The sequence below is a fragment of the Drosophila simulans genome, chromosome 3R, assembly GCF_016746395.2.
Source record: "Drosophila simulans strain w501 chromosome 3R, Prin_Dsim_3.1, whole genome shotgun sequence".
In the NCBI taxonomy this organism is placed as follows: Eukaryota; Metazoa; Arthropoda; class Insecta; order Diptera; family Drosophilidae; genus Drosophila; species Drosophila simulans.
The window spans coordinates 27763113-27777830 of record NC_052523.2 but is presented as its reverse complement, the minus strand read 5'-3'; the positions used below and the strand labels follow the sequence as shown (position 1 = coordinate 27777830).

At 48.1% G+C, this 14718-nt stretch overlaps 1 protein-coding gene and 1 long non-coding RNA gene across 3 annotated transcripts; both read left to right on the top strand.

The window, feature by feature from the left end:
• Nucleotides 1–3037: 3037 nt before the first annotated feature.
• LOC27209316 lies at nt 3038–3572 on the top strand. Its single transcript, XM_016184758.3, has 2 exons — nt 3038–3180; nt 3244–3572. The coding sequence occupies exons 1-2, from the start codon at nt 3061–3063 to the stop codon at nt 3529–3531; spliced, it is 408 nt and encodes a 135-aa protein (XP_016037132.1). The 5' UTR covers nt 3038–3060; the 3' UTR covers nt 3532–3572.
• Nucleotides 3573–3873: 301 nt separating this feature from the next.
• On the top strand, nt 3874–7512 carry LOC123327287. Of its 2 annotated transcripts, none has more exons than XR_006541921.1 (3): nt 3874–5921; nt 6014–7288; nt 7412–7512. It is a non-coding gene; the product is annotated as an uncharacterized LOC123327287 (long non-coding RNA). The 2 variants fall into 2 exon arrangements; XR_006541920.1 differs by lacking the exon at nt 7412–7512 and having other exon boundaries at nt 3874–4297; nt 4461–5921; nt 6014–7379.
• Nucleotides 7513–14718: the final 7206 nt, after the last annotated feature.

Below are 14718 nucleotides of genomic sequence, written 5' to 3'. Positions count from 1 at the left end.
CTCTAATACGATGATGGTGGCTGCTATTTGGGTTTTGGCCGATTCTAAAACTGGTTTCCCACTTGGCCAACTTGCCCATCAAGGAGTCGCCACGAAACGAAATCGAATGGCAGTTGAATAATACGGACAAAACAAAAACATAAGCCACAACAACAAAGACTTAAATTGCGCATAACATTTGAATAATTAAGCACTGCCTTTCTCGCCTGTTTAGTGTCGTATTGGTGTACATACATATATATTTTCAGATTACCCGGCCAGGGATTCTCCCAAGATCCGCCACAGAAATTCCTAAGCCCGCTTGACCTGAATTCCTCGCCAGTCTCCCCAGGGAAACTTCCAGAGTAATAAAGGAAACCTTCTCCTCCGCCCACTCTTTCGGTTTGGGTTTCATAATCGAAACGAAAGCTGAGCTGGCGAAGTTTCGAAATCCATTACTCGGATTTCCAGCTTCGCGTCTTCCTAGGGATCCTCACTCCGCAGATACCAATGTATCTGAGTTGGCTTTGCCCTTTTTCCAGCTCTAACGGGAACCGGACCCAGACGGAACCTCTTACGGAGCGGTACAGCCAGATCGTCCCGTCTCTGTTCAAATCTGAGTATCTATGCATCTGTAGCTGCCTTGATTTTCTCATTTTCTCACACTCCAGAGCCGCCGAACGAGGAACGCCAGCGGGCTTGGGACCACAAAGAAAAGCTGACTCGGAAAAGGGTGCTCTATGGGCGAAGGAAACCGGGGGAGTGGGGAAAGGAGGCGGAGAAAAAGCTAAAGAAATAGGAAATGTAGGAAGACAGAGAAGGGTTTCTCCGCGACTTTTTCCGCAGTTAAATGCTTTTGATTTCTATTTTCGATATACACATGTACATATGTATGTGTGAGACCGGCTTCTAACGGTCGATCTACTGCTGCCCAAATGGAAAGCTCATCATCTAGTGAATGAGCGTTAGGAAATTTTAAAAAACAAAGTAATTTTGAGTATGTTTGATTTCGAATTAAGTATCCGTCCAACTCTGTGCTACTCGAATCACGGGAACCGTCGAGAACAGAACTGAGGAAAACCGAAGACACCAGCAGCAGCAGTCATAATTACGAGGTTAACCTTAAGAGTTGACACAAATCCGGGCCAGAGCCAAAGCGAGGTACGGCGGCCTCTGTCGCTCGTTCCCAGCAATTAACTTCGAATGACACCAAATGCCACCGAGGCACGCCACCCGTCCACCAACTCGCCGAGTCGCCATCAACATCCACCATCTGAAATCTAGAGGAGCCGAGCCGCTCCACGCCGCCCACCATCGGATCGCAATTGCAAGTGAACGGCAACTTTGATGCCGCCCACAAAGCGACAAAGTTTCCATACCCTCGCCAAAGGGTATCATTATCATTATTGGGCTCCACTGCGCAGTGATTATGTGTTTCATTGCTTAGGACGACGTCATTAGATATTTGTGTACTTCAGGGCTTTGAGATACAGGGGGTATCTATCTAGGTATATTTATATTCATAATATTTAACGATATTAACCTGGCTAGAATTCATAAAAAACATAAAACTGGGAATATTGCAATTGAGTATATTTTACTATTTCTTGATCATCTCTTCAATGCAGATACTTGGATCGTCCAATGTAAACTATAAGTTCATATCTTAGATGCAAATATCTATGCCTCATTCGCAGGGTATTCAAAGTTCCGATCCCGAAATTCGGTTTCAGTTAGGCTTCTCTATCCGCTGCTGACGATGTTGATGTTGTTGATGATGCCGTTGATGCCGTTGATGATCTTAGCTGGCTTTGGGCATGGGCAGTTTTGCGGTTTATTTGATCGGTGTTCGACTAGCATTCCATCTCCATCGATTTGTATGTGGGACTGGAAGGCTGGGATGGAAAGGGAGAGGAACGGGAAGTCTTACAATTTTGTAACGATCGAGAGATGTGCTCCCCGATACACAGAGGTTCCCTTGTGAAGTGCAATTGAAACACTGTGTGAATTTTGTAAGCGCCGAGCTTTGTTTTGTCTGTATGTGCCTGTTTCTGGGCGAGTGTGAGAGTGCTTGTGACTTGTAACTCCATCTAATGCAGCGAGAGAAAAGTATCGTTGAAGTTCTGATGTCTGATATCTACTCGTACAAGCTTGCTTTTGATTGTACTTAAGAGGAATGAATAGCTATGCAGTTTTTTCTCAGTGTATGAGCCTTGCTTGGCCACCACTCCCTACCTCGCCACCTCCCCCTGAGAAGCCCACGATCTGCGTGGCTCATTCAATTCAAATGGCTCGTGATTTCGTAAGCCCGCTTTTGTTGTTGTTGCCCCCCTGGGGGAGCTGATGGAGCTGCTGGAGCTGCTGGAGCTGCTGGGTTGTTGCTGCTGCAGCGGATTCGAGATTCGAGGCCATCGAGAGACGACTGCAAGTGCGACTTTGGCTGCAGTTAGACGTCGAGAGATTTGCAGCATTTTTCTCCGTCTGCGTTTTGTTTCTTTTTGTGTGGCGTGATGACCTTGAGCCGCTCATTTTAGCCAAGTGGCTCTGTGTGCTGGCCAAGTGGCTGAGTTGCCAGCATGTGAGTGAGCATGAGTCGGTTACCCAGTTCCAGTTACTTTTGGCAGCTCTCGTTGGAGCACTTTATCTTTTCTTCGCAGCACTGGCCATTGAAAGTCGAGGCACAAAGTCAATTACAATAAACTAGATAGTGTTGCGAACCGGGGTTGAGCCACTCATACCACCCTTACCACATAGTCCAGCCATTCTAATTCGACTGTACTGCGACTACTCTAATATGGGAATTGTTTTGATAATGATTTTTATTAATGATTGGCTTGCGATGCCATAACAAAATATAATAAGAAAAAGCCAAAATAAAAATATTTCTAATCATATTTGTAAGCAAGCAGCTCTGGTAGTAATTGGCTAATCCCAAGATTTTTTTTAGTTTGTATTATCTAAAGGGTTTTTACCCTTTTGAATACTCGGCAAACTTCAGCTTCCGATGAGGACCTTAACGTCATCCTTCGAGTCAAGAGTTCTAGCAGGCTGAAAACCGGCATTTTAAAGAAAACTCGATATATGAAAGATAAAGTGTGGGTCAGCTATACCCTTTATCGGCTTGTCAAATATCTGTTTCAAAATTTATGCCCAATGGAAATCAATTTTCTAGTAGGGCTGTTCATGGGCTGCCTGGTAATTGTATGTCTTTCCTGCTGACGGATGATTCGCCCCTTACTAGTCTATTACCGTTCGAATATCCAGGGTCTGGGCTTGGCTGTTGTTCTGGCGGATCCCTTGCCCGCTCCCCTCAAGCTTTCCCTGGCTGACCAACCAGATTTTCGGACACGCAGGCATGGAGAGCCGCTGGAGAAGCGGTCATTCGATGACGAAGGCATTGCAATATTTTTCCAGGAGGGATCTGACGACGTCACAGTGGATTGCGATGATCTCCGTTACGGACCGACCACGCCGGGAGGGCAAGCCCAGTTGACCGCTAGCTTGCTTTTTTGCATCCCGAGCAGTCTGTTTATTAGCCGCCTTGTAGAATGAATGAGATATGTGTTATTGGAAAACCCACTAGCTTCCTTCCTTTGGGCCATATAGGCATGAGGCATTTCCTTGAGGGAAAGGGTGGGAGAAAGTGCATAGTTCGCATCGTCATTTTTCATCCAAGTTTTCTGCTGTCGCAGTTCGTTTCTTGTGCGTTTCGCGAAATTGTCACAACCACAACCGATGACCTAATTACCTGGGGGCTCTTGGGCACACATCCACGATACGGGGGTATTCTTGGGGGCCTGTTCTTGGCTGTTCTTGGCTTCTCCGTTCACGTTTACTGAGTTAGCAAGAAATGCCTCGAATGTTGCAACAGCAGCGCTTCGGGCACTCATGAGACACACATTTGGCCATCCAAAATCGAGCGAAGCGAATTTCGCAAATAATTGGAGCAGTTTGCCAACGCTCACGTTTTGGGCAAGGTAACACTTGGCCAAGGTAAAGACAGCTCGTACGAGTATAGTGCCATATGTGGAAAAAACACAGTGCCACGCCAGTGTGAAGGGAAAACTCCGGAATCGATACCCATGTTGTTCTCTTATCGCCGGAGAAGGAGGGAGGATGGGCATGGGGCTGAGTCCTGTTGCCGATTAGCCGTTGCCCTGCCACATCGATAAGGCAAATCAACACTCGATAAGCGTCCTGGGACAGGGCACATTCCCGTCCTTATCGCTGCCAGGAGTTATGGCAGTCTATCAAAGTGTTTGTATCTGCACTGAAAAGTTTTCTGTCTCTATCATAATGGTAATAATTACACAAGAAGGTAAATGACTCCTTGAGAAAGTGAATCCCAATTAGGTTTTAGATTTGCTTTTTATGATCACCAATATGATTACTTTGTAATTGACATAAGCAGCTGACGATAACCCTTTCTTCGCCTATTCAAGTCTTTTTCATCTTCCAATAAACGATGTAATTGTTTTCAGTGTGTCCGGTCAAAAACGCTGATTCTGTTACTATACATCCTGGCATGACTCGATTCGCTGATATGACACGATAAAATCATAAAAAAATCAATATTTAGGTCCTAAAAGGAACGACCGAGCAGTGCCCACTATCAGTGCGTTCTTCTGGGGGCGTTGACCAGGCGCGCGGTCCCGAGGTCGCTTATCAGCGGCGCTGGGGAGGAAAACCGAGAGCCGCAAGTCTGGGACATTGTCCGGCGATGACTTTAAAATCCTCCCGGACGGTCGAGGGGCGGAAGACCCGCAGAGGCTTATCACAAGACCGGGCGGCGAGCGTAAATAATACAATGTGGAGGGCACAAGGAAATGCCGGCGAGGAGGAGCGGGGCAGGAGGAGGCATAGTTTTTCCTCGGCCACGGGAAAGCAGGAAAAAACGTGCGATAGGCCAAGGGGCAAATGAGCTGAAGGAGAGCGCAGAGGAAAAGCAAACCTTTGGCGCTGGCAAAGTGCATTCGCCCCACCACGGAATGGAAGGCAATGCCAGGAGTAGGGGACACTCGGAGATATTTCAAGAGAGTAGTTCCATGTGTAAACAAATTAATACTGAGAAACTAATTCATAACAGAGTGCCATCTGGTTTAGAAAAGCCTGTGAATAAGCAACTAAATCATATTTCCTTGAAGGCTAGATCGCATCTTTTCTGCGAGTGTACAGCGCTATGGGCGTCTAGGACCAGGGGAAACTGGTGCTGTTGAAGTGGACAAGTGATAAAGCAAGGAAAAGGCAGAAGAGCGCCGCGTAGAATCCATTAGCAGTCGCTTGGAACGGAATGGATGGAAACTCCCGATGGGCGGGGAAATGGGGAAATAGGAAAATGGGAAAATGGGAAACGCGGGGCGCGGTGGGGCACGCGGAGCAGGCGGCAAAAAGTGCATGTGAATGGGAATGAAAATGGGTGCATGCGGAGTCCGCCAAGTAGCAACCAAGTGCATCCCGACTCCCTTTTCCCGTCTCCTCCTCTCTGTTCTCCTCGCCTTTCTTTTGGTGGAAAGGGTTCAATGCTCGATTTCTTCTAGCTGCAGTGGTTGCCATGGGAAAGCCGCGAGGCGGGGAAAACTGCGAGGCAAATGCCTCTGGGCAGGATCAACCCCCAATTACGTTCAATTAAAAACTCGAACAAGCTGTTGTGTAATTTGTGAATTCTGCGGGTAAAGGATCCCTCCGAAAACCCGACTTGATTGCCTTAATTGAGGGCGACGCACATTCAATTCAAGAAGTTGTGCCACCGAACAGGGAGTAATCACTGGATAACACGCGTCCGGCGGCATGTCGAGTTCCGGAAATTATGCAGGATCCGCGGATGCTACCGATCAGGGAGTTGACTTCTCGATGAGGGCAGGATCAATGGTCCTGGGAACGAACTGAATTAAAGTCCTCGCCAGCAGAATTTACTTGATTTGAAATATAATATAATGCATAAAGTAAGTGCTGTAATTAAACTACATTTAATTGATCTTAATCTAACGTTAGTTTAAATATTTTTCTATTGATTATGGTTGACCTATTTTCTCAGTGGCCTCTGACTTTATTTCAACCATGGAACCACCACCCTGAAAAAACCAAAAAGTCGCTGCTCAATTTGTTCATCTAATTATAAACAGCCATCGAGCTGAGCCGATGATCCTCGACGGAAGTTCAATGATCCCAGGAAAACCTGAAGGAAAAGGGGAATAGAGCAAAGAAAAGGGCAAACAATGACTCGGCAGACAAAGGAAAAGAAAATGGAAAAATGCCAGCAGATAGGGAAGGCAAAAGGCAGAAAGGCTGAAAGTCAGTGATTATGAATAGCCAAGACAATGAGGCTGCAGAGGCATGAAAGGACGTTCGCCACTCACGTGGACCGAATGCTGATCCTCGAGATGTGCGTGCTGCGATACGCGTGTGTTCCAGGAATAGCAAACAGGACACGCCCACGCCCACGCCTTTGTCAAGGAATACGACCCCGCAGGAGACTCAATCCGATCGCTAGTTGCTGTTGAGTAATTTGTGCGCTGCTGAGATAAAAATCTGTTAAGCGGTTACCAAACATAAACAGAGTCCGGGGTGGAAAAGATCATTATTACACTGGGAATAAGGAATTAGTAATTTTAGACTACTAACTCATTTTTACAAAAGAATTCGGGATAAGGCAAATGGATGACTATATGTGAAATGTTGAAAGATATTAAAATATTTATTTTAATAGATAATAAATAATGCTTTGCAATCGAACTTGGTTTTTTCCAGTGTGGACATTACTTAACCCCGGTGCGCGGGGTGTGAGATCGGTAGCTCCTTCTGGTCGGATGCAGGCGGTCTATTTTCGGTCGCAGAACCGGGGCACTTAAGGCTTTATGTGGGTCCTTCCCGGGGGTTGCGATGGCTGGGTGACCTTCCCCTGTTTTGGGGGTAAGTTCGGTGCTATTCCGGCTATTTGTGTACTCCTGCATGGCAGTGCAGGAATCGTCACTCTTCATTACGATTTCCATAAACAGCCCGCAGATTGCAGTGGCTCCTTCTGCCAGGACAACTGCCGGAGATTGAAACTTCCCACATGGGTAGCAATTTATCAATTGAACGATCCCCGCAGCCACTTAACTTTCGAGGCTCGGGAACTTTGAGTGAGCCTCCTCCTAATGAATCGTCGCTGATTAATCGATTGGGAAGCAGAACTCAAGGAGGGACCAATGATTTTCTCCCTTAATTTCAATTAATTTACCATTAGGATGCCAATCACTCGATCTGGCCTTTAAATAGAAACGAACTTCGATATATTCCGCCTCTATTTTTATGCTAAGCAGTCGGTCAGGTAAGGAGAGGCTCCTATAGAAGCGAATTCCTGTTCCTTTGTCTATCCACAAATTGCCGGCAGATACACACACACAGCCCGGCAAATTGCGTTTTTATCTATTTTCTATTTTTACTTGGAAAGTGCCAGCATCGCGGCGAATGCAGCTGAGCGCGCGGAGGATTATAAGGCCCATCATCGACGACGACGCCGCTTCCTTCCTGCCTTCCAGCCTTCCAGCCTTCCTGCTGCCGCCGCCCAAATAGCTGTAATAATAAAGTCGATCTCCCCAGTCCCTGTTTTCTGTAGGATGCGACAAGAAAAGCAGGAAAAACTCCTTGGCCGCTCACACAGATACACACTGCAGCCACTGCAGGCGCGCAGTTGTCGTCCTCCAATCGCAAAAGAGCGGAGATCGTTCTCCCCAGATCCCCCAGTCAGTGATGTCGGGCTGGATGTTTTCCCGCCAGATCTATCCTTTTTCGGTTATTGTAAATATATTTATATGTGCTTATGAATGCCCAATTTACATATATATATGCATAGCTTCAGACATAGAAAGAACAGGAGGAGGTGTTCCCTTTACATTAGCAGATTTTTCCAGTTTCATATAGCTGTATCCTGTGGAAAGTGGACATGCTGTCATCTCTGCTGCCCGCTCCTCTGTGCGAGGAGTTGCCTGCCGAGTTCAATGAACCCCCGTCACCTCGTGGGGCAGCGCATTGCCTAGTCTCCGCCTCTGCCGAAGTCGGCTGCAGCTGCAACTGCAGCGGCGACGGAGGCAGCGCCTCACAATCCTTTTTCTTTGGGCTTTTCTCGGTGCACCCTTCACTTGATCTCTCGTGATCTCTGCCTGCCTCTACGCCCAGCTGGATGCGGAATGTGGTCGTGGTTGCCTCATGTTGCCAATGCCGATGCTGATGCTGCTGATGGTGCTGATGCCCTGCCCAAAGGAGCCGCGCAGGAGTTCTCAAGGGTTCCAGTGCGATGCGGATCGGTTTTGGCTGGGGGCTTTGGATTTCAGTTCGTGTGGGGAAATGTAAACACCGCCGTCATCATAATCGCTGTCAGCCTCTCAAGGCTGCCTGCATTGGTGCTGTTTGGTGGTGCTGCCCCTGGGGCGGGGGTATGTATCCCTTTCGCTCCTCATTTTTTCGTCGGAATGCCCCGCTTGTTTACTCAAATGTATATTTGATCTTCAGCTGGGGTAATTCTTCGCCTCTGCCCCGTTGCCCTCTCGGCGTATTTCGAAACTGAAGTGCACTTGTGTTTATCTGTAAAGGATTTTCAAGGAATCTCCCAGGGGCAGCCAGCGTTTTTGCTGATTCCATGACATTTCTTGGCGCTGGGGGATCACATTTTCCAGACGTACAGTTGCGCCCGAATTGAGTTAGCAAAAGGGTTGGGGACCTTTCGGTACGGAAAGAAGGTGTACGTTTATCTGATTATTGCTAAATATAAAGGCTTCTGTAGAAATGTGCAAGGTAACATTTAGTCTTCACAGGCTCATCGCTTTTAACTGCATTTCAGAAGATCGATCACCGAGTCATCCTTTATGGCACCCCAAGTACAGTCACCACAAGCAGTGTTTCAAAAGGATCGGCCAGGGTCCACACCACACACCAACACACACACACACACGAACAAGAGTCAACGAGTGATGGAAGAAGAATAAACAAATCACTAAAACAGGGGAAGTGAGGGGCAGGAGATCTTCTGGAGACAGGAGTCCTCCATCCTACACACACGTACGCGATTGGCGATTATTCATGACTTTGTGGACTGGGAACAGGACATTAAAATTGCTTTTACGCCAACTCATCGGCCAGAGGATCAAACTGGTTCTCGGGCGCTTTGTATGCCACTCACAGTCTTCGGATTCAGATTCAGTTTGGGATTCAGTCCTCACTGAAAAGTCAACAGTCCTCAGTCCTCAGACCTCAGCCGCTCCTTGGAAGTTGGAATCTGGTGAAACCAGTTTGCTGCGCTGCGGTCTCGCACTCCTCTACCTGTTGAGCCTCGCGGATCCCACGAAAAAAGGGATACATCGCATCTGGGAGATATGTTTATCCAGGCGGCATTTGTGTGAGTGGGAATGGTGTGTCTGTGTGCTTGCCTTTTGACGCAATCGCAATCCTTTCGTCCTCGCCACCATCGCTTCTTCGCTGCTGGCGGCTCGTTACTTGTGTCGTTTTGAAATGGGGGTTCCATTTTCGATTCATCGGTCTTTTCGGGTTTCGCTTTGTTTTCCTTGGGATTTCTGAGCTGTGTTTGCTCTCGGGTTTGTGTACAGTTTCGAAAGTTAACTGGGAGTGGACGCTGGAGGCCCCAAAGTGGCCTGAATTGGGAGCAAGGAATGATGCCAACTAACTGACTGACTTATGGATTTATTTTTGAGATCAGTACTAGGAGCGTTGAGCATACATCTCTTACTGTATAATAAACCTGCACAATAACTAAACTGCGAGCTTGAAGTGATCTTGGGCTACTTTATGCGAGGCGTGTTTAAGGTGTGTTCGGTTAAGGATTGCCAGAGATCCTTAACTTGTTCCCATTTGAAGCACGGCTATCTGCATGTCTGGTTGCCTTCCCGTTCTTAAGCCGAAGGAATTTGTCAACTCTGCGGATAGCGACTCCGTGCTGCGCATAATAAGTTAAATGAGACTTCTTCACTTTATAACGCGCACAAAAAGTTCCCCTTTTTGTGAAGTAGGTCTGGGTATGGGAAGGGGTCTTGGCTTCGGTCTGTTACTGGGACTGGAGCTTGGTCCATTCTTGACTGGCCCTCTCAACCTCCCAAGTGACGACGGAGAAAGGCACTTGAACTGCACTCTTTTTCTTTCAATTCCCATTTTTTGCAGGCCTGTGTCTTCTTTGGCCTTTGCATTGTTGCGGGAAAATTGTGCGCATGCGCAAATGCGATCAAGAGCAAGACGTGGAGGGCAGGGAAATTCCCCCCGACCGCAGCAGGAAAAACAGAGCAAAAGGCCGCACAGATATGTAGGAAAATATTGTGTGAAAAGTCGGCCCGGATGGGTGGTTAGGTGGATGGATGGTGGATGGCCAGAGAGTTGAATGCCCGACTCTTTCCAGAGGAGGTGACGTTTGGTTAATGAAGGGTTTTGCGAGGTCGCCGCTTTCCTGCCTTCACATTTTCCTACTCCTCTGTTTTTGGTAAGTGGGAAGTCGAAGTCGAAGCCAAAGCCAAAGCTAAAGCCTCACCTGTCGGCGGTCCAAGTTCTCAGGACCGCCGCCTGGGAAAGCACTTAAATGGTTATTCATGCCCAGCTTAGCTTTTCCTCTGGCCAAGGAAATTGTCTCTGTCGCTCGATCTGTCCATTGCGGTTTTCCGCGGGCCTCTCAGTTTGGCTGCAGGAAGATGGAAGCTGTGGCAACCGCAATCTTGGCCTGGCCCGTATACGTAATTCGCCCGACCAAGAAGGAACTCGCGATCAAACCGCATTTGCGAGTGGGTCTAGGCAATGTCAGGCATCTGTTGCTGTTGCAAATTGCTGAAGGAAACGCACGAGTGCCGCAGGAGAGAGTTGGCAGCAGCCCCAGCACCATATCACACTTAGAAAAATTTAGGATTATTTTTTGTGGTATCTGATTTTTGTTAGCTGATGAAATCTAGAGTTGTTAGGTTAGTTAGGACATCTATATCCCACGAACAAGGCCATTGTAAGTGCTAGATAATTCAACAACCTATATACTTTCTCCATGTGCAGCGACAGTTGCTCTCTTTTGGTTCATTCAACCCGACAGACACGAGAGCCTTCCAGCTGGGGATAGCCATGGCTGTGGCTGCATAGATGGATGAATGGCCGAATGGCTGGATGGGATGTGTGGATGGACGGATGGTTCTGTTTAGCCGCTCGGCTTCTAGCTGCTTGGCTGACTGCAGTGGGCAGAGCAGCCGCCGCTGGAGCTGCGGCTGATGTGCAACTGGGAGGTAGAGTTCGATATGACCACACCACATGCCAGCAGAACCAGAGAGGACTTGGATATACCAGTGGCCCCCGTTTGGCCTCGAATTGCAAAAGCCGAAAGCATGCTTTACAAATGGATTTCATGTTCGGTGCGTTATGTTTCTCGGAAAGGATTTCTTGTCATGGCCATGTCTGCTTGTCGATCGCCGTCGTGGATGGCTGCTTGCGAAATTAACTCAAATGAAATGAAATGCGACAAAGGCCGCTAACATGGGGCATTCAAATGGCCCAAGAGTCGTTGACACGCCGCCTGAAGAGCACTTCATCTGCGGGTGAAAAAAGGGCCAAAGCACCGGTCTTTTTCTGGGGATCGCCACACACTTGGAACTTTTAGATCCTGCCAGTCCGCCGCGGTGGTCATTCTGTAATCTGCGCCACATCCAGGTCAAATGCATGTCAAAGTCATTAAAATGAAACGAAGCCGAGTATCTGGGCTCCTGGATCTCGAGGCGATCTCTTCGGCTGCGGGGAAGGGGCGGCGGTTGCGGAACACAAGGAGTGCGTAATAAAATGCAATCAAAAATGAAGAAACAATCGTTTTATGGCTTTCCCACAAAAAATTCGTCCAGAAAATGTTTTATGTATCAGGAAACTGCGAAGGGTTAATGACTAGAGACCTTTTGCGGAGTGCCTGTTGGTCGAATATTTCAAAGAAAATGTTTTTAGAACCGATCTGAAGATAAGGGAATGTGACGAAGCAGCGAGACCACGAGTTACCCCCAAGTAAATAGGGCTCTCGTTGATTCATGGAATTGAGTTCAATCAAGGCAGGCGTCTCGTTTCGAAAGTAACGAAGAGTTGAACTCAAAAGTTAACTTTATTATTAAGATTACCAAAGATATATACTCGCCGAAACACGAACACTTTCATAAGCACCACTCGGCACAATATGATCCTTTTCGAAACCAGACCCATGTGCTGCCGCATATCTTGAGTCCCCTTTCCGCCTTAAGGCAGCGAAACGCACTGTATGCAAATTAAAGAGAGCGGCACTCAGAAATTCAACTCCCGTTCCGAAGGATTGATCGCCGCGGCCGTCGGATGACATATTATTTAGCAAATTGAAAATATTTCTCAGTTGGCCATTCGCACGTTACAATTACCTCTTTCTCCGCGAGTCCCCGCCCTCCGCCCGCCACCGCCTTTTTGCACCCTCTGAGCCCCCGAAGCGGAGCGAAAGGGATCGCGTTTATTGTTTTCTTCCATCTCGAGTTGCTTTTTCTGGGCTGGGCTGGGCCCGCTGCACACACATCGGAATGCAAATCAGAGGGGCATGGGGCGGGCTATAAAAGTATCCTCTGATACACACACTCACTCGCGGCGAGAGCAGCGCCAGAGAATAAATAACTTCGTTGAGATCCCCCTTCGCGGCATTCGGCAGTGGATACACACGGCTGACTCTGACAGCGATCCTCGAGGTCTGGGCTCCGACTCCGACTTCGACTCCGTCCCGTCCCGTACCAGCAGGTCCCACCAGGTCCCGTCCCATCTCCGTCCAAGTACCCTGCACCCTGTGGCGGACCAATTGTGCCAAGGCGGCACGTCCTCGCCTGGGTAGTGTGCTCCCTGCTATCCCTGCCATCCCAGCCATTCCTGCTACCCTGCTCCGAGCTCCCTGCTTTCCACTCTTTATTCGCCCCGTTCCCGATCCCTTCCTGCAAGTGCTTGAGATTTCATGTGTGCATGCAATGGCCTTCTGCACTGAGAAAATATTCTACGCTGTTTACCTTACGCGTTCTAACATAATTGGGTGCCTTACTGATTTTATAGCCAATGTAAACATAAGCTTAATTTTTAAACATTTTAGCTTCTTATATTATTCACTTATTAATTATTAACTACCGCTGTAGTTTTGCAGTGCACCTACCCCACTCCTTGAAGCTCCCCCCTATCGGCGAGTCCCCGGCTGAGTGGCTTAAAGTGGCGCAACAGATAATAAGAGTCAACGTCTGTGCAAGGGTACAGGATACGCTGTTTGCTCACCTTCCCCTTTGCCACCCCTCCCCATCCCCATCCATCCTGGTCACGGATGCCTCTTCGAGTTTCTCTTTCTCTGCGATCTGTTTTCTTTGCCGCTGGTAAATACCGAAACACAGGGGGCCAGAGATACCAGACAAAGAGCAGGCTTTGTGCTCGGAGTCCGAAGGGGTGGCAGGCGGAGAAGGGTGTGGATGGGGGGCACCATCTTCGTGCCTGCCTGTAATTTCCTACAATCCCCACCGTTTTCCCATTCACCCGTAATTGCACCCAAGTCCTGCCAGGGTACAGTCGATCCTCAGCAAACATTACTCCGCCGCTTGACTTGAGTTATTTGCTTGTAATCCTCGGCCCAATGGCCAGGTGTTTGTGTCAACGTCCATGTCTGTTTGAAGAGGATCTAGGATCTTCGAGGAGGACGCAACGGCAACCCTCGAGACCTCGAAAAACATCAAATTGTATCTAAATACGTCTGCGATTGATCCTTGCTGGGGGCAAAGGATCGAATCGGAACGTGGGAAGAATGGAGTAACGAAAATGTGGACCCTTTTAGGGGAATGATTTTATGGTTCATACGCGACGGAGCCGTATGAAAGAGTTACGTTCCCAAGGATAACCGGGAACCGAAGTCAAGGGCCATTAAGCGGGGAGTCGGCCAAAGAAATCAAAATAAAAATTTAATTTCGAATTTGTTTCCCCCGCGGAACCTTGTTCACCACTTTGAGCAACAGATCATGGGAAATATTTCTCTGCTGGCCCGAAACCAGTTGATCGAGCCCTGTGATTGCTCAGTCCTAAAGTTTCGAGGGAGGGTGAAAGTGGCTCGCTTGACCGGCCAACTTGTTGGCTGTCCTCGATAAGGGTCAGGATAATGGCCAGGATCCTGCGCGGCCAACAGCCACAGGTGCAAGGTCCTGTCAGAGGCGGGTTGGGGTAGGGGCTTGCGGCCATAGAGCGTGTAAATTATGCAACTTGTTGTGGGAAGCAGCTCACCAGGGCAACCGACTCGGCGTTTCACGGTAATTTCACGGATCTCATGGTCCTGGCTACCGGACTCACGCAACGTACTCGGTTCACATGGGGTCAGCAGTTGCCCAAACCGCTTTGTCACATCCGATCCCAAGGCGAAAGAGATGGAGAGACATTTCCGGATTTGAGGGTCCCAAAAGGGCCAGCTCCACTGCCGCCAGAGTGTCATTAGGCAAGTTACACTTGAACAAAAACTGTGAAGTCTGAAGCAATATTAGTATTTTAAAGCGTTGAACGTATTTCATGTCTAAACTATAAATAGATATGAAACTATTGTTGTTAAACAGATTTCCTTGTGTAAGTTAGACAGGTCCATTTGCAGGTATTTTTCTGAGTGCGATCGAATGACATTAGAATCTGTGGACGGTGGCCGTTGATTGTGTTTTGTGTGCGGAAGTTCCCACCAGTCGCTGATTATGACGCAACACAATTTTTGGGACAGTTGCAGGTGATTGG

Coding starts and splice junctions, on each gene's coding strand:
- LOC27209316 (XM_016184758.3), top strand. CDS start 3,061: ATGAAAGATAAAGTGTGGGTCAGCTATACCCTTTATCGGCTTGTCAAA. Junction 3,181..3,243: donor TCATGGGCTGCCTGGTAATT/GTATGTCTTTCC, acceptor TCGAATATCCAG/GGTCTGGGCTTGGCTGTTGT.